This window comes from Panonychus citri, unplaced genomic scaffold, assembly GCF_014898815.1.
Source record: "Panonychus citri isolate SS breed McGregor unplaced genomic scaffold, ASM1489881v1 Contig00096, whole genome shotgun sequence".
Classification (NCBI taxonomy): Eukaryota; Metazoa; Arthropoda; class Arachnida; order Trombidiformes; family Tetranychidae; genus Panonychus; species Panonychus citri.
The window spans coordinates 79,215-100,133 of NW_026515501.1; the positions used below are offsets into that span (position 1 = coordinate 79,215).

General features: G+C 27.8%; 1 protein-coding gene and 1 long non-coding RNA gene across 10 annotated transcripts in view; one reads left to right on the forward strand and one right to left on the reverse strand.

Annotated features, from left to right (window-relative positions):
- Positions 1-20,919, forward strand: part of LOC128388279 (uncharacterized) — a 23,230-nt gene continuing 2,311 nt past the window's right edge. The window contains 2 exon segments of the mRNA XM_053347669.1: positions 1-573; positions 17,988-20,861. Coding sequence (XP_053203644.1) covers positions 327-573; positions 17,988-20,861 — 3,121 coding nt within the window. The 5' untranslated portion in view covers positions 1-326.
- On the reverse strand, positions 12,997-17,696 carry LOC128388307 (uncharacterized). Of its 9 annotated transcripts, none has more exons than XR_008325254.1 (7): positions 17,110-17,696; positions 16,640-16,773; positions 16,421-16,531; positions 15,985-16,193; positions 15,598-15,817; positions 13,872-14,382; positions 12,997-13,371 (listed from the first exon to the last, which is right to left on the reverse strand). It is a non-coding gene; the product is annotated as an uncharacterized LOC128388307 (long non-coding RNA). The 9 variants fall into 9 exon arrangements; XR_008325253.1 differs by having other exon boundaries at positions 16,392-16,531; XR_008325250.1 differs by having other exon boundaries at positions 13,872-14,106; positions 14,322-14,382; positions 15,985-16,531.

Here is a 20,919-nt window from a genome sequence, read left to right on the forward strand (position 1 = left end):
AATCAGAACAATTTAACTCGACGTTTGTTAATTGTGAGTCCAGTTTTCGTTTTTCTCCACATCAGTTAGTTGGATTTTCCTTTTAATTTGATTAAATTTTTTTGTGTAAATAAATTAAATTTAATGAGTTACTTTTTTTTACCTTTACAAATTAAAAAATGATTAATTGTTACAATTTAATTCCTTGATTACTTTTCATATCTTTGGAAACTTTTTAATGTTCTCGTGCCTTTTTCCATATCAATTAACCATAATTAATATTTATATTTGGCGAGGATTTAACTTTAATTATCTTAATTGTCACCGGTTTCATTGTTTACATCAATATGACAACAACAATTAAAACTAAAACATTTGAACAGTTAATTGTTACTATTGGTTTATTGTGTTGTATATCATTTTACCTGAGTGATAATCAAATCCTATGGAATAAGAAACAACAATCAACTGATCATCATCTAGTCAATTCACAATTTAGACTATTAACTTTACCATTATCATCAAATGAGTGTGTTAATTGTAATCATCGGAGTAAAAGATCAACATATAAATCACCAGCAATTTCATCATCAGGTAAGTTAATTAACTAAATAAAACTATTTCTTAACTTTAATTGCTAAATTAATCCAATCATCAATTGTGATCATAGGAATTACAATCAATCCAGTACAACAATCAACTCTATTCCTCTCTCTCCTTGATTGTTGTATCAATCCCTTTAATCATCATTATAATGATACCTTAATTGTTACCATTACATATACAATTTCATCCGAATGATAATCAAAAACTGTTAATCATTTGTAATTTATATAAATTTAAATTGTTAACTATTAATAACTCTCATCATTGGACAAATATTGATACAATCAACTTTCAGGATGAAACAATTAACTATGGGCTTGATTGTAAAATCATAGTGATTAAGAAACAATCAAGGAATAAAAATAAAATAAAAATTAATACAATCAAGATAATCAATGTAACCCAATGATAATTAAATCATCATAATCAATGAATCAAATTGTATTATTACTTATTATCCTTTTGATTACAAATCTTTGATTAATACAATTTGATTTGATCAGGATCAATAAAGTACAAAATTAATTAATTTAATTGTATGGACAAGGAAAAGCAAAATTAAATAATAATAACACATTAAGTAATCAATTAAGTCCTAAATTTTATGTTTAACTTGTTGAACAATTTAATTGCTAATTAATCAACACTCTGGTTAACTTTCAACTATCAAATATCTTTGATTGAAAAGTTGAGGTGAAAATTAATATTCAACAATCAATTTTTAGTATTAAATGATTATGATTAATATCCCACCTTTTAGCCTTTTAAACTGACCATTAGGTGTGGTGGGTCAGTTGGGGGGTGAACAATAATGCACCACCACTGTCCACCCAATGGTCAGTACTCACAATGAATTAGATTGATTAAGAAACAATTAATAATAATGTTGATAATATGATGAAATTGATAGCAAATTGATAAATTGTTTTGATCAGTTTTCTTTAGGATATAAAATTGTTACAATTTAAAATAATGGAGAAATAGATAAAATTGATTTAATTGTAATTGTTTATAATTGTCTTCGTTAATCATTAAATGGACACAATTTAATCGGTTCAATTACTTTAACAATCAAAGGGATAACTTAGATTCCATATAAACAATTAATTCAAACTAAATTAATCTGATTTTACAAAGATGAGGTTTGATGATCAATCAAAGTTAACCAATAAACAAACAACAATTAATAATAACAATTAACTCACTGAAATACAATTAAAACCAAAAAAAATCAGTCAACAATTAAGGTGAATGATTAAATTGCTGATATTGATTTTAATCATTTGATCAACTATTTTTAATTGTCAACAACAATCACATGGTTGTGATGATGATCAATTATTAGGATAAAGATGTTAATTTAAATTCAGGAACAGACAAAAAATTAATCAACAACAATTTATGACCTAATTATGATTGTAATCAGTTGTTTGATTATAATCAATATACTGATTAATTTGATTTCTCATCTTTTAATCATCAATTGAATCAATAAGTTGATTGAATGGAAACGATTGATTTAGTTGTTGATGATCAATTTTTTTCCTCAATTGATTCTTAATCACAATCAATAATATTATTCAATTTAAATCATCAAGATATAATGATGATATTGATAAACTTTACAATTAACTTTCCTTTTCTTAACAATATAAATAGATGATGATGATTATGTTGATTGTTGATTGTTGAAATTAGTTCAACTCCAGGTTGGTGATTATAATTACTTTAAATCATATTGATCATAATCGGTAACAATTTAAAACTTAATTGAAAACCTTTTCATCCTGATTAACTTTCACTTTTTTTGCTGTTGTTAATCAGTAAAGTTAATTAATCATCAATCAGAAATTGATTGATATTATTATTATGATGATGATGATGATAATTCAATAAAGTTAATCAGATTAATTAAAATTAAATTCACATTGATTAAGTTAATTTGTTTAAAAAGAGAAAGTTTATTTTTCTTAATTGTTAAGTTGATTAACAATTTCAATTAAACTGATCAACTTCCGTACTTTGATGATTAACTATTTGTTTGGTTGATAATATGTTGAAACAATTAACTTGATGATTTAGTTAATTTTATTGGTCAGCAATCAATAATAATCAACACTTTCAAATTAAGGATTAAACTTTAATCGTGATTAATTTTAACAATCAAGATGAAACTTTTCATACCAATTGACAATATAAGATTATGACAATGTAATAATAAATATAAGTAATTAAGAAAAACTTTTTTCCAACAATTAATCTGATCATTGATAATTGATTGTTGTACGATTTGATTGTTTAACTTTAATTAAGTTAATTGGAAACGTTAATCACAATCAGAGCTACAGTAGTATCAATTTAATCATCAAAATCTGACCTCAAACTTTTTTCTGATAACTTTAACTTATTATTATTCATAACAATTAACGATTATCATGTTAATCATTAATTGTGATTTAGTTTAATCATCATTAAAGTATAAATTTCACTTAATCTCACCCAAAAATCAAGGTGAAATTAAGTTAATTGTTGTTGAATAATATTTTCTATTGATCAATATTGTCAGTAAGAGCTAGAGAATTAGTTAATTGTGATTCAACGGAAGTGTCTGGTCAGTTAATTGTTGGAAAAATATTGAGCAATTAACTTTTCGCCCACACTTTTCAATAACCTTAAATGACCAATTGATTGTTGATTAAGAAAATTGCTTCAAAATCAAATATTTACACTTGAAAAGTAAAACAATTAATTGATTACAGCATTTAATTGACCTTAACAATCAAATGTAAATTAGATCCAGAAAGTTAATTGTTAAAGTAGCAAAATCAATCAATAAAACAATCTGAACACTTTTTCACAATCAAATTAACCTTTCCAATTAATACAATGTCAAGCAATCAATATGATTAGGTGTTAACATTAAATTGTTATCTCTTTGTAAATTTAATTCAATGACAATTAACCATAAATTGTTCATCCTAAACAACCAAATTAAGTTAACCAAATTCAGGTCAAGTTTGATTAAGGCAAAAAAAGTAACACAATTAAAATTAAAACAATCGGTAATCTTAATCAATGAATTATTATTCATTCATAAACGTAGCTATTAATTACTATCAAATCAATCAGATTAAAAAGTAGCTGTGGATTGGAAATGAATTGCTAATTGTAATTAAATAACCATTGAGTACACACCTAATTCAGTAATTAGTTGATTGTCCTTCGATATATAAACTGACCGGAAGTTGATTCAATACACACCTAACAATTTAAAATCCAACAGTTAAAACATTCATCCAGTTTAATCAATGAGATTATCTTAATCACCATCGTAATCAACTGATCAACACTAATGATCATCTTTACAATTAAGCCTAACATTCAGAGTGAAATTTTCCTCTAAATTTTTAATTTGATTGTTAATCAAAATCATTTGTTTCTAAATCACGATTGTGATTTAAAATTTATATAAATGAAAAAAAAAAGATTATTATGATTAACTGATTGTATGATATTTAATATTCACAATTGCGTTAATTGTTGTTTGGCTTTTTGGTTGTATGTATTTCACAACAATTTAATTGTGATGGTTTTAAGTGTATGATCAAGGGCATGATTAATTGTTGCTGAAGATTATCTTGATTAAGTCTAATTGTTACAATTTAATACTAACCTTCAATCAATCAAATTGATGATATTTATATTTATACAAATTTGTTAATTGTGATCAATGAAAAAAAAAGTAAATCCCATCAACAATTAAGATTCAATTGTGAAAATCATCACAACAATCAAGCCACAATTATCCTTATTCAGTTTTGATTGTACAATTAACTGTAACAATTGAACAGATAATAATATCATAATTTGAAAGTATTATCAAAACCAAATAATAATCAATATTAAACCAACAATTAAGGAAACAATCAAATATAAAACTTTAAATCCCAAAAATAAACTGAAACTTGAATTAGTTACAATTGTGATTATCATTAGATTGTTAAAATTATTTGATTAAAAATCATAAAAGTTAATTGTTGAATCGATTGGTCAACCTTGTATTTACCTGTGAAAACAATTAAACCAATAAAACTGTGAATTTAAGTTAATTAATCAGGAAAATTTCCCTGATTGTTGTGATTTAAATTGTTAAACCATTTTGCTTGCGTGTGACCATATCCTTTGATAACCCAGTTAACTTAATCACAATCACAAAAACTCATCTTTCTAATCACCAACAATCAGTTAATCATCAAATTGTAATATTTAATGTTTCACTCATTTAATCAACTCAAATTTGATTCTGTTGATTACTTTAGACAACCAATTAATGTAAATACAACTTAATCATGATTAACAATCAGTTTCATTTGATTGTCTTTGGGATTGTGATGAAGTTTAAATTGTTAAATCTTTCAAGATGATTAATCCTTTACTTTTAATCAATCATTGACAATTAGATTATTAAATTGTTGGCTAAATTATTATCATACAAAAAAGACGAATTAGCCAACGAAAAAGTTGATTAACTTTTATCCATTGAGATTAATTTTTTTTTAACCTTTTAAATCAAACGAATTTAAATTTTCTGATTAACTTGCTAATTAACTTTACCATCTCTCCATTTATAATTGTCAACTAAATTGTTTTAATCGTCTAACTAATCATGTTAATAGTTTAACACGGAAGACAATCAAAAGTGTCTCAATTCCGATGAGATCGACCTAGAGAAAGTTGTAAAACAAAATCAGAATCGTAATTTAAGATTTGATTGTAACAATTAACCCATTAATCAACTGGTAAATCATTTAAATATATAATTTAAATGGTTTGGGAAATGTTTGATTGTTGTGATGTCTGTTTGATATTAATCTTCATCATCACAATCATAATCATAATTAAAATGGTCATCAACATTTTGGTTACAATTTAAAGTACAGAAAATTTTAATTACAACGTTTTGGTAAGGAAACAATTAACAATCCATTACCTGTATACAATTAAGTAACAATCAAATTAACAGGTCGTTGTCATTGTAATAATTTTCATTGAAGTAATCAAAATAATCAATAATTAATCAAGACCAAGATGATTAGTAACTAATACTAATCATAGTCGATAGCTAAAAGTTAACAATTTATATTTAATTTGATCACATTGGGAACAATTAAGAACCAGACAGATGATTGTAACAATTTAGTGTCAGCGTAATACTATAAATATCAACGTTAATTGTTTTGATTGTTATCATCGAGTATCTTAATTAATAGCCTTAGGTGAAGGCGCAATTAACACGAACGGACAATTAAATCAAGGCCACGTACTAAATGGCCTAATCCGTTATCTAATTCCTACTAATCCAGTGTCATTAGAAAATAAATTGATAAAATTAAATGTTAATTGTTGAAAACTACGTGAAACCGAATTTAAATTGTTAATAACAATCAAACATTTTCTATTGACATTTAATGGTGTTAATTAACAGAAAGGAAATCAAGTTAAACCTTTAATCTCAATGATGATTAAAATTAATTGACACTTTCAAGTTAATCTTTAAAATCATCGGAATGACAATTAATCCAGTTACTTGATTGACGATTCAATATAACAAAAAAAACTGACCTCCAACTGATTTAAAACTAATCACTTTCAATTGAATCGGTAAATTGTTAATCATCAATAAATTAATTCTCATCTTTAACTGTAATTCCTTGATGATTATCAATTGATTATCATTTTCTGATCTGCAAACAATTTAAACTGATCCAAAGTTAATCTTAATCATTTCAACCATTTCCCTTTTTAATTGACAACAATTAACACACCCCAATATTTATTGTACATTTAATTTGATTGCTCGTTGATTTCATATTAATAATCAACTTTAATTGTTACCATTAACTGATTGTTGTTGTTGTTGTTGTATTGCTGTTGACCTGTTAACAATTAAATAGTGAAAAAAATTTTTTTTACTCCAATTAAATTAATATCAACATCGTTGATTATCATTCTTGATATTAATTGTTTAATTTAATTTCTTTCATTATTTACAATTTAATATTCAATCATATAATTCAATGATAATGGTGATTAATTGTCGATCCAATGTAATCAACAATTAATCAACTTGTTAGTCAATCAATTAATTGTGTTTGTTTGACCATTTACACTTGAATAGTGCTCTCAATTTAAATTGTAACTTGATTATCATCATCATTAAAAATCAATTTAACTCTGATTGTTTATTTTGATTGTAATACAAAAAAAACAACAATTTAAATTTAAAACAAAAACACACCCAAGAAAACATTGTGATTAACAGCAATTAAGAATGATAAAACAACAATTTACTGACCAAACACAAGTGACAATTTACAAACTAATTGTTTATAATTAACTCACCTTCAAATTGTTACTTGATTGTCAATTGATTAGATTAGAAGACAAAAAAAAAATAAGATTAACCAACAATTTAAAGTTGATTCTGAGCCTTGAATTGTCTTGACAATCTAAACGTGACACCATGTAAATGATGATTAGTTGATTAGTAACAATTAAAAACTTCAATTCAATGTCCATCAATTGGTCAACCAACTATTCACCGACTATTAGTATAACTGGACAATCGGTCACTTTCCCCTTTTCTCAATTAAATTTAAATTGTTTGAACATATAAACAACATGATTAACTAAAATCCTGTTAACTAATTAAGAGGATAAAACAAGGTAAACAATTAGTAATTCAAATTAAGAAGCTAAATTGAGTTAAATTAAGAGTCGAAAACTTTTCATTCAAAGAAAAAAGTTTCGACACCAAGAAGATAAAGAGTAAGGAAGTTAAATGGATTAACATGATGACGAGGATTAAGATGATGATGATGATGAAGATAAACACGCAATCCAGTTAACTGTTAATTTTTCATTCATCATCATTGTAACAATTAACTTTGAATTAGATTTGATTGTTGTCCCTTTACGATGTAAAATTAGTTTACCAGAAGAAAAAAAGTTTCTATTATATTTTCAATCTCGAAGTAAAAAAAAACTTTTTTTTTCTTCATTTTCTTTTTGTAATTGTTGTTAACTTAATTGCCCTTGATAATTTACCTTAATTGTTGAACATGAAGATGCTGTTAATGATAATGGTGATTAAAAGATGATGATGGTGGTGATGGGTAAACAATTGTCTTAGAACTAAATTAAATTTCATTAATTACATTAGTTTGTTTTATGGATTAACTTATTTGTTGACCATCTTGGACTAAGGTCAGTTTTGTATTTGGATTAATAAGTTTAATTTTAAGTGTCACTTGTATTAATTTAACGATTACAACACTTAATTGTCAAGTAATTTGAATCATTATTGTATAGATTGTATGATTTACCTTCATTACATTTCCTTAATTGCTCTTGATTCTTGCAAATACAATTGAATTTGAAGGTTCATCCAATAACAAAATGTTAATCATATTGATTTAGTTTTATCATTCAATTAACTAATAACATTACGATAAATTGATTAAAGGTTATTGTTTATAACTACTGATTTAATAATCAATTTGATTGATTGGTTAAATTTATCAGATTTGCTTGTGGTCAGTTTGTATCCGTTATAATGTTATGAGTTTAAATTGTTTATTACTGTAATTATCATCTGATTAAGATTCACAACAATTAACCAATTAACTAACTTTTGTTGTTAATGCTATTTTTAAGCAATCAGGAATTGTTATTAATTGTAAATTCAAATGAAATGGTCACACAAACAATGCAATTAAGTTGATTAACTTTGTTGATTAGGATTAACTTTTTCTCGTTATAAAAGTAAAATTTTCACTCATCAAATTATCAACCAATTGTTACAATTTAATTTAATTCTGATTATACAAAAGCTTAAACATACACTAAACTTAATCATCATGATAACAATTAACTAAATACACACACACACAATTGTCTTGGTTGTGTAAACTAATCACGAAAATAATAGTAACAATAATCAAAATATAAACTACAACAAGAATACAAAATTGGTCAACAATTAAGAATTAACTTTAATCTTCCTCCTTCCTTACTAATCAACATCTCCAACAATTAAAAGCGGAAGGGTGTGGACAAGTGATACATTTCTTCCCAAGGAAATGACCAGTCCAGTGAAAGTTAATCTATTATGATTGTAGAAAAATAAATTGTTACAATTAACTAAAAATCTCAACCCTAAACAATACAGAAAACAGAATCAACAATAATTAATAATATCAAGTTGCGAATCAAATTTCCGAAAATGAAATAATCTAAATCAATGAAAACAATTAAGAAACAAACAAAACTTATCACAATGTGAAAAGTATTCAACAAGGGTGACAATTAATTTTGATTCTAATTGTGATTAGATTAGGCAAAAGTGAAACAATCAGTAAATTGTAGGTATGATTATCCTTCCGATTGATTCAATTGTTGGTTGATACATTCACTTTGTCTCCGAGTTAACAATTAAATCATCAAGTGATTAAATTGTTTTGTTTTTTGTGTCTTGATTACGATTCAAATTACAATTAATCGTGATCTTAACAATTTAGTAACATTGTTTATGATTAAATTTGCTTATTGAATTTGCAATGAATTAACTTGTTGTTCACTAAATTAAAAGTTTAATTGTTATCTCAATGAATGAGGTGAAAATTACCCGATGATTTACAATTTAAAATCAAATTAACTCATTGTATCCTAATTGTGATGGTAAATCTAATTTTCAACAATTCAAATTGTAGCAAATTTAATTTTTTATAATTAACTTTTCTCCTTTTTTTCATTCAATGTAATCCTATTTGTCTAATTATCACCTTATCAAAGGTTGACCAGTAGCCATTGTCCAGGGTTTTTAATCATAATTAAAGTTAATTGTTGAAAGTAAAATTGAAAAAACATTTTAATCATCAACCAATGATCAGATTTTCATCATGATAACGGTAAAAGTTGATTGTTGAAAAGTTTTTTTTGATTGTTACCTTGATTGAGATGAAGGTAATGACGTTTAAATCACGTTTCTGGTTTCAACAATTAACAAATTGTTTGAATCCTTATCTCTTTTTTTTCTGAGTTAATTGTAGCAGTTTATTAGATTACCAATTGATTAATTATTGAAAATCAATGAATAACTTTGATATAAAAGATGAACATGATTAACTGATTGCTATCGTAACTGATTAATGAGTAAACACATTCACCGTTATTAATTGTACAATCAAAGTGATTTACTTGATTGTTATCAAATCAATCAAACCAATTGAGTAAAAATGTTGAAAACAAAAGTGAAAGTTAATTGTTAAACCAGGTGAATTAAAATTAACCGTTGTTACCTAATGATCAAGTTAATTAATCCAACCAAAGTCATCAAAAATAATCAACAATCAACAATCATGATCATGATAATTAATAGTTAATCATAGGTTGAGATTTTTCCGCAAGAAATGATTGTTTGTTGATTATATGATGATTATAATTAAGGATTAGAGATGATTATGATTATTATAAATCCAGTTGAGTTAATTTGATGACAATTTGTTTTTGCTATTTGTTGATTAACCAACACGCGATCATGATTAGTGTGTAAATATTGGGATGGATATTAAATATTACAACACGTACATAGATTAATCAACAATTTAAGTTAATCATGATTAAGGAAAATTAGATGTTTTTTTTTCATTCGAATCGTTGATTTATCTTGATTGTGTTGGCACAATTTAAATGTTGGTAACAATCAACAATCAAGACCATCATCATCATCAACCATCAGTCTCTTGACCACGTAATTTAATCATTCCGGTCAATAGATTTAAATTTATCATCGGGATGATGATTAGTTGTTGTAACAATTAACAATTATGGATCAATCAATCAACAAGTAGTTAATTGGTTTTCTTTTACTGAGTAATTTAAATTAATTGTGTTCACCCTTTAGGCTTTAAACTGATCTAGTTATTAGTTTAATTGGTTAAATAATCAATTGTTTTTTTCTTGTAATTACTGATTTGAATATGTGTCTACCTTACCGTCCGAGTGGTCATCAGAGTCAATGTTGTATTGGTCAGTTTTTAATTGTCTTAATGGGTCAAAAGTAAATTAATTTACCTGAAATAATTAGAAGATGATTTTGTTTTGATTGTTATTTAATTGTTGACCAGATTACGGATACAAATTAATTATTCATTTTATGGTTTCTTGATTGTCAATTAGTGTTGACAGAGTTGTCAACTTGCTTATTACAATTAATTTGTTGTTAAATTGTTATGATAATTGATTAGTTTGTTACAAGTTATCAGATGATTACTATTAATTGAGTTGGAAAAAATTAACTGTAAACAAAAATTGATAATTGTGATTAGGAAATGAAGTGATTTCTTAATTCATATTGGTTTGAAATTCCTTGATTATGATCAATAAATCAAATCAAATCAATCAATCAATATCTACTTATTGGAGGGAAAACGGACAACAAACAATTAACTGATAACAATTGACAATCAAATCATATTAATCAACTATTACATCAATTTCCAGTTTATTTTTCAATTAAATCAATTCCTGTAATTAGTTTAATGATAACATGATTGTTGCCAAGTTAGAATTAACAATTAAACAAGCTTGGTTAACAAATTAATTTCTCAGGCGTAAATTGATTGTAGTTACTTTCTTTGACAATCAACACTAATCACCTTAGGAAATTAAATTAACATAGCATATCAAGAAAAGCGTTTAATTATGATGTCCAATTGATACAAATAAACACCAACTAATGATTAACTAATTGCTGGAAAGGGTTATGGTGATCATTTTAAATCATGGCTACAATCAAATCAAATCAAATCAAATCAAAATGTCAAACGGTCAATGATTAGTGACCATAATCAGAAAACTTTTATTTTCAATCAAAATGTCAATAAACTGACCACAATTGATTAGCTAATGTCCAGTCATAGTCAATGGAAATTTGTTTTATCGGTCAACTTGATTGAATCAATCGCCATCATGGTTAAGGATTTGAAGACTGACCATTGAATAGATACTTTATTTCACTGACCAAGGAACGTTATTAGTTAGATGACCAATAACTTTTGTGATAGATTATTGGTCAGTCGAAGGTCAATAATACGTGATAACTGTTGATGAATTTAACTTGATGAGAATCTCCAAATGATTAACTTTAATTTTGTTCTAAATTAAATCATTTTAAAGGTTAATTGTTGCCTGAGATTATTTTCTTCATCTTCTTCTTTCAATTCTCTGGCCTTAAAATGACCTCTTTCATGTCCGGTGTCTTCCCAAGATTTAATTGTAAACGAAAACAAAATTTTAAGTTCATTTAGAGGTCATTTTTCCGTTTTTTTTCTTCTTCCTTCTGGTCAATTGTCCACTTCGAAACTGTAATAACAATAATATACATAATGAACATGTGATTGTTTTGGTGGAAAAAAGTTGATTATTAGTTAACAGTTAATTTTGTTCACTGGTCAACTAGTTAACGGCACTTTTCATTCAGGTCGATTCTCACAATTACAATCATTTAACTGACCACAATTTTGGTAGAAACTTTTTCACTTCTTTAAACTGGACACTGTAAAAGGGATAGTGGTCAGTGAATACTGGATAACCATTACGATTATGATAAATTGTCTAATTGTTGATGAAAAAAAAAATGAGAATTCAAAAATCATCATTATGATATATGAAAAAAATGGAAACTTTTTTTCACCTTTTCTGTAATTAGATATTGTGTTTGAGAAACTGTTTGACAATTAAGGATTAATTGTGAAGGTTGATTGTTAATTATCTGATTGTGATTAAACATCAGGTATAACCTTAAACCTGAATTAACCTTAATCATCATGATTAAATTAATAAATCACAACTTTATTGATATAAACAACAAATCACAGTTATTTAAACGCATCAGAATCATTGATTATCATGAGCTATTGATTGTTAAATAAACAATTATATTTAATAACAATCAATCAATTTTGTTGTTATTCAATCATTAAATTGGCTACTGTATTTGTTTTCAAATAGATTAACGATTAACTTTATTAATTATTAACTCTTACAATTTAACCAATGGTCAGAAACTTTCATTTTCATGGTCAAACTTTAATTGTTTGGTCAATTAATACAATTAATATTTATATAAATATATTTGTATTACTTTCACTAAGTTAATTGTAACCTTGATTATCAAATAATCAACTATTAGCAAGCTTCAATGGTTTAGTTGATGATTAAATTAACAATGATAATTAACTTCAATTGTGATCGTTGTGATAATAATAAAAAAAGTTTCACAATTAACTTTTCCCGCTTATTAACAGTTATGATAAACAACAACAATCAAGAAACAATTAAATTGTTGACTATTTGATATTATACAGTTTTAATTTGGTTAAAAAGGTTTCCGTTTAATGAAAGGAAACCAATTAAGTCTAATTGTTGATTAGTTAAACAATCAAGTTAATCAAACAGACAAAAAAAAGATGGAACTTTTTTTTCCAGGTAAGACAAATGACCAATAACTGACCACTAGTGAGATCGCCAAGTCTCACATGAAGCTAATTGTTGATTCTAATTGTTTAGTATATGAGAAAAAAGGGTGAGATGGAATTATTTTTTATTCCAATTGAAATTAATCCGCCAAATCTTGAGAAAGATAAACTTTGAGGCCTCGAGCGGAAAGAAAATGAGCTCGTACCTTTTTACGAGTTTTTTTTTATCCCGAATATCGAACTTGACCTGGAAAAGAAAAGAACAAATATCAAAGAAATTAGTTTCGTTCTCGAAATATAATAGAAAAAAGAGAAAAACAAATCACCAATCAATTAGAACGAAAATTTACCATTAGTAATAATTAATCGTATTCGAAAAGTTATATTGTTTTCGAAGTTCGAAATTTTCTTTTTTATTCTTTTTCATGGTTTCTCATTACAGGTAATATAATCTAACGGTAAACAAACAGGTAGCACTGAATAAATGGTTTTATAAGTGATCATTATTATCTGAGATTAGTAAAGGATTAAGAATTGATCATTCGAGTCCCCGCTGATTATTTACTGTTACAATTAAATGGTTATTATCAATTCTGGTGATCAACCTTGATAAACTTTTCCAAACAAACAAGTTACCCCTTTAATGTCCACTTAATGGTCAACAGTTACTAGTCACTGATAAATAAATGTACAATAGATTCACTGGTCACGTATTAGTCGCTTGACAATTAGTTAATTAAAGTTTACCTTTTTGTCTTAAAATCAATTGTTTTAAGATCCGTTTTCGCAATCCAAATAAATGAATAGACGATCAACTTTAATTGTTACACCAATTATTGTATTGACTTTGTTTCCTTGCCATTCTGTTGTCCATCCAATTAATATTGACCATTGTGTCTCTCACCTCTTTAAAGTATCTTCCTTAATTGTAAATGGACACCAAAGATTATCATCATCATCATCATATTGACCATTATCATCCCTTTTAGAAACAAAGAAAGAGAAATGAAACAAAAAAAAAGGAGATGAAGATAAGAAAGAGAGAGAGAAATAAAAAACATCAAGTGATGGTCAGTTTGTTAACAATTGAGCCTTTTAATTGGTTGACCCAATGGTTTAATTACGGTTGACGGTGATCTCAATTGAGTTAAACATCATGTTGATCAAGTTTGTTATAATATATCAACAGGTATTAACCTTTTATACTTGACCATGATTGCAAAGGTAAATTATAATCATCATTGGATTATCAGATTAACTAATCAAGAAGGAAAAAAAAAAAACAAGTTGATTTAAATTCAACAATCAGATTGAACAGTTCAGGACAATCGGGACTATCATCGGTGTAAATCATCATCAAATAACAACAACAATCAAGGTGAAAGAGGTTGATTGTTGGTTAAATTGTTCAAAGGATCAACAGGATAATATACAAATAAATGTATTTACCTGATGAATTAGATTATTAGATGAAAGTGAAAGTTAATCAACAACAAACAATGAACGTGATGTAATATATTGTTCACGCTCTCGAACATGAACTTTTTTTTTATCGTTATTTGTTCAAAATTGTGAATCAAGATCAATTCTGATAATGATATTTAACTTTATATAAATCAAAGGGAATGATAATATTGACACTTTTATAATTAACTAATTTACTGGTAACAAATAAAACTGACCATCAAATGACCAGTTAAATTTACCTCTCATTTAACTGAAATTAAATCTCTTATTAATGTTTAATTGATCACAAGTAACAATAGATTAGTGTTGTTAACAATTTCACAATTAAAAATAATTTCATACAAAAGGTTAACTTTCACTTTGATTGTCATTATTAAATTGTGATGATTGGTTAAACAAGGGAAACAATTTAAATCATCCAGACAGTTAACTAACTGTTTGGAGTTTGATATGGTTTAATTGTTCAGGTTGAATTGATGTTAACAAAAATTGTAATTACAATTGAAATTCAATTTAGATTGACAGTTGATGGAAACATATTTTAAAAAAAGAGTAACAATCAACAAGAATTAGCAACAAGTGACCATTATCATCCTCATCATCACCACTAATCACTAATCATCGGGAAATTATGAGTTTTTGATTAAATGATGAGAAGCATGAAAAATGAAAAAAACTAAATCATCTCAAATGATTTAATAAATGTCCCAACAATTGGTCAATGTAATTGACCTTACAATCAACTAACGTTTATTAATATTAGTTCAACAATGGAAACCAATTTATCAGTTATTATTGTTATTCTTGACTGACCATCTCAACTGGACACAACTCAATTGTATCGATTGAAAGGTTGATAATCATCAGAATAATAATAATGATAATAATCATCATCAAGTTAATCATAACAATCTAATATCTTTTTCTTTAACATTCTAACGATACTAATAAATTGCATGTCCATCTTATTGATTGGGATGTTAATTGTTATAATAATAATACTAACCATTGGGAGATTCAAACCAATCAATTCAATGAATGTTATGAATATCTTAATCATCGTTATCACTATCATGGTTTAATCAGTTCAAATCAAGAATAGATTGATAACTGATCAACTTTTTTTTCTGTATAATAAGTAATCAGAATATCAACAATTCAAAGATTAGGATTAAATTGTTACTGTTGATTATTATGCTTCCAGTATTAAGTAGTTGGGAGAAGCTCTGAAATTAGAAAAGTTTAAGTAACAATTTATAATGAATATTATGAGAATAATAAAAATTCATGTCAATATATTATCGGTTATTATTACAATTGATGGATTGATTGTGTGTTGATTAGTTGTTGTTATTAGTTGCGATTGGATTAGAATCTTGTAAATCTCACTTACTTTTGGTAAAATCCACTGTAAACGGTAACATAATCAAAGATATATATTAACATGATTAACTGATTGTTAACCAAACCAAACCCTGAAAAATGAAAATGTTCATTTAACAGGTAAACATTTTGATGACCCAAATTTGCTGAGATTTGATTGAGGTTTTAAGCGTAACTTTTACACAGGATGGTAATGGTGATGCGAATTATAAATTGATGCTAAAAATGATAAACAATAACAAGACAATTAACAAACAAATTGCGATTATTTGATTTTTCATCTTTTCATTTGATCAAAAGTCAAAAAATACTCTTGTAATATTTAGATGGAATATAATTATAATCATCATCATCATCATCTTCATCTCCATCTTCTTCAGTTAAATGATGATGATGATGATGTTCAATTTTGATTACAATCAAACTCATTAAGATGAAGAAATCACTTGAGATTTTAATAGAAAACGTTGATCACAATATCCAATGAATGAGAGATCCTTTAATTTGTCTATTTTCCGCTTGCGATTTTCTAATCATATATTTTAATTGTTACCAACCTGTCAGAATTTAATTGTTGGTTAATAAAAGAAAATGAATTATCAGATTAACATGAAAGATAATGAATTGAATTTGAAGATATGGAAAAGTGAAAGTAAATAACTAACCTTGTATATGGATCATCAAGAGGTGACCATTATATTGAGATTTTCACAATTTCCATCAATACATTTAAGGTGGACCCTTATTTCAAATCATTTATTCATTTGTAACAATTGTTAAACCATCACCCGGGCTTCACCTGTCAATCAAAGAGAGAGAGAGAGAGAGAGAAATGAAATTTAAAATAAATCATTAATTTCATAATGTAAAAGCTATTTAATTATCTAACTTGTAATCTCATCTAAATACATTTAGCTTTTTTTTTTGTTCTCTATATCTGTTGGTCGGTATTCCCTATCCCTTATATTAGTTCAATAAGTTAAATCGATTGGGTGTATTAGAGAGATATCAAATATTAGATTTAGAGAATTAAAGTATTTAGTGAATTAACTATCTAAATTGATTGAGATCAATTTAAACAGTGATATTTGATTACAATCAAAAAAAAGCTAAACCTTATGTGTCAATTTCTTACCTTTAAGGTGTGGACATTGATCACTTTTAGAAGACAAATATTGACCATTTAGTATTGGTTATCGATTCGAGTTTATATTCCCAACAAAATTAACAATCAACAATTAGGAATAATACAGTAAAACAGTGGTAAAAAGGTTCACAATTAAAAGAAATTAATTAATAACAATTAACGGAACAAAAAAATCAGAAGATATTTAGATTTAGGGGTCGTTTCAAAAGTGAAGAATTAAAGTTAACCTTTGATAGAAGAACAATTTTCACTTTTTTAATTATCCCTTTTCGTTTGTTTTGAATCAAAAAAAACGTGTTTTTGTTTTAAGATTTAAATTGTGATTAAATTAATTGTTTATTATTGTTTTTTTAATTGCGATTTTGTTATCAACATGTGTAATTTAAACTAGTGATCATATTGATATGAAATGATAATAAAAAAAGGAAGAAAATTTTAGTGAAAAATACAATTGAAATCTCCTTGGAGGTTTGAGAATAAAATGACTAAAGAAACCTATCAAACCACGTTTGTTTTCAATGAATTCATTTTCTAATTATTGTTTTATTTTCTCATTTATCTTGCAGAATCATTGTTTCTTGAATTTGACTAACTTCTAAATCAATTTATTTGTTGTTAATTTGTAAATTATAAATGAAATTATTATTGTACAAAAACAAATGAGAATGTAATTACAATGTTTTTCACTTTTAATTATCCCTTTTCGTTTGTTTTGAATCAAATTGATTGTTTGGATTTTATTTTGATCACAGTTGATTAATAATTTGGAATTAATTTTGTTTATTGTTTTATTGTTTTCTTTTCTAAATTTGCGTTTAGTTTTCACTTGAGTTTAATTTCTTTCTGTTCTTTTTCTCTGGTTAAAGGTTTGGGGGCTGTTCGTGATTCCGATCGATTCACTGCTTTTTCTTTATTACCTTCGGCTGCTAATCGGTCAGTTTTCATTTGTCCAGAAAAATTTGGTTACTTTCCTGATAAACGTGATTGTACCAAATATTTTGTCTGTGTTTTTGGTGAACCTCTTCACGAAAGTTGTACGGGTGGACTTTACTTTTCCGCTGAACTGCAAACATGTGACTGGCCGAGAAATGTTCAATGTCCAAATGAGAAGAAAAATTATGAGAAATCGGTTTTCAGTACAGTTGATATTGGAACTGGTGATGATCCTTTTGATTATGATGTTCGTACCCCACCCAATCAAATTGGTAAATTAAATGATGACGATGATGATGACGATAGAGATTCTAAACCGAATGGAATCAATGCCAATTACAATAAAATTATAATCAAAACTCACAATTCATCAATCGTCCGACCCATTGAACATTATGTCGTGGACAAAGAGATTCCCGATTATACAATTGTTGATGAACAACCAATCAATTTAAATCCGAGCAACAACAACAACAACAACAGATCAACTGTTTCTCCATCACCTCAACCAACACCTTCACCTTTAACCCAGCCAATTTCCTCTTCGTTTCCCTCTCCTCTATCCGATGGCGGACGTAACAATATTGATTTCGAGATAAACTCTCAACCCAAGATTTCACTGAATCGTGATTCAACTCCGGGAATAGATTATCTGACCGATGGGTTACCTTTACCAAGTCCAACTCCAGTTTCTCGACCTTCAATAATTTACTCGGTTGATTTGAATGGTTCAACTCACCCTGAGAAATCACCAAGCGGTTCATCAGCTGAATCCTTGACTCGAGAAACTGAGATTCAATCCAATCGTTACCAAGAAAAACATGGAAATAAGATAAACCTTGAATTTGACCCTCAAGCACCAAATTATGCTGAGGCCATTCCTCCTGTCGTTGATAGTAAGGGTGGAATCCATTTCTCTGATGGAGTCGGTGGTACTTTCGGTATCGTTGATCAACTTCCAGGTCTTCTAAGTCCCAGTGTTTCGGATCACAGTGTAAATGTTTTCGTTAAACCATTGACAACTGATTCTGATAAAGGTAACTCACGATATCGGGAGTCACGTTTACTTAAGGATAATGTGGACTCTGGTTATGAATATATTCCAGTTATTGCTCCTGAAAAGTTCACACTTCGTAGTAATCCATTGTTTAAGCTCACCCATGGCCTTGGTGATAAAATGCTTCGTTCTCGAGGTCGATCAGCATCTAGACCAAATGAACAAGTTACAGGCAATTTACTTTCGGCTGTTGGATCACAAGTTAAACCCATGGATTCTGAGATTGATTTTAACATAAATGAAAATGTTACTCGAACCGCGGGAATTTCAGGAATAACAATAAATTCAAAAGAGGAACAATCTCATTCCAATAGAAATGAGAATGTTGAAAAAAATCGACCTGAGATTATGGGTCAACTACTTCGTAAAGAGGGTAACGAGGAATTTGTTCTTGTACCATTTGCTTTTGGTGATGGTCGACGTCGTAATCGTGGACGAGTTCGAGTTGTACCGAAAATTGTTTCCAAGAACAAATTGAATCAAGTTAAAATGATGAATAAAAATGGTAAAATGTTACCAGGATTCATTGAGGCCAAAACTGATGGATCGGTTATTGTCCGTGCCAAACCTATTATTGACCTACCAATCGAAATGAATAAATACTCTTCACCTTCACCTTCCATTTCCACTCCACCCGAGCAACAACTCAATTCACCTCATCGATTAGGAGACTCAGTTTACTCAGTTAAACCAACACCACCTCAACTGAGCTCCTTCCCGAATACTTTAATTCAACCATTGACTGTACCACCCTCGAATCAGGAAGTTAATTTAATGTCCTTGCCATTGACGAACACAAATTCAGCCGACAATTCAGCGATAAATGTTCAATGGAACAAAGGAAAAATTGAAATCACCGATTCTTATTCAAATGGTGAAAATTTCATCGCCTCTTTATTGTCAAATGACAAGAGGATTGTTAATCTTGATGGAAATCATTTAAATTCAAATAACGGACTGTCCGATGAAAGATTGACCTCACCTCCAATAAGAGACAATAATCATGATTCTGATGGATCAACTGTCAAAAGTACCACAACCAACGGTATCAGAACAACAACTTCCACCTCAACAACCACTTCCACAACCACAACGACAACGACAACACCTTCGCCCATTTCAATAGAGCCATTTGTTACCAATACTCCGTTTGTTGGTAAAATTATACGTACTTTAAGGCCACAAACCGTTTACTCTGAGCCAGTGAAAATAATGACTGAAAATTTATCATCTACTCGAAAACCAGATAAACAAATTGCTTCATACACAAGACCAAAAGTTGAAGATGAGCTTACATGGCCTGAAGATGGATTCTTACCAAACAAAGAGCCTTCAAATTCACTAACTAACGGGCGTCAACAATCAACACCAAGATCAACCCCGAAAAGTTACCCTGTAGACTCAACCTCGATACCAACACCTTACCAATCATCTATCTCTAGTACACCAACAACTACAACACCCTCTCCAAAATCTCATTCCGCTCCTTCTCCGTCACCAACATTTGCCTCTTCAATTTCAACCGATTCAGAGACAACATTCGGTCCTCGAACTCGTGGTCCAGTTACCCGAAAGCAAAGACCAACAAACAAACGTCTTGTTGTTAAACAACGAACTACAATAGCACCTATCCCACCATCTCGCCCTGCAAGTGTTTACCCAACACCCCAACCATTAACGTCAGCAACTAAATGTGATCCTCGAAAATGTCGTCTTCCTGATTGCAATTGCGGTGGACCTGCAATACCAGGTAAATCTTAATTAATTTCTCACAATTAATTCATAGACTGTGTAATTAATCTAATCAT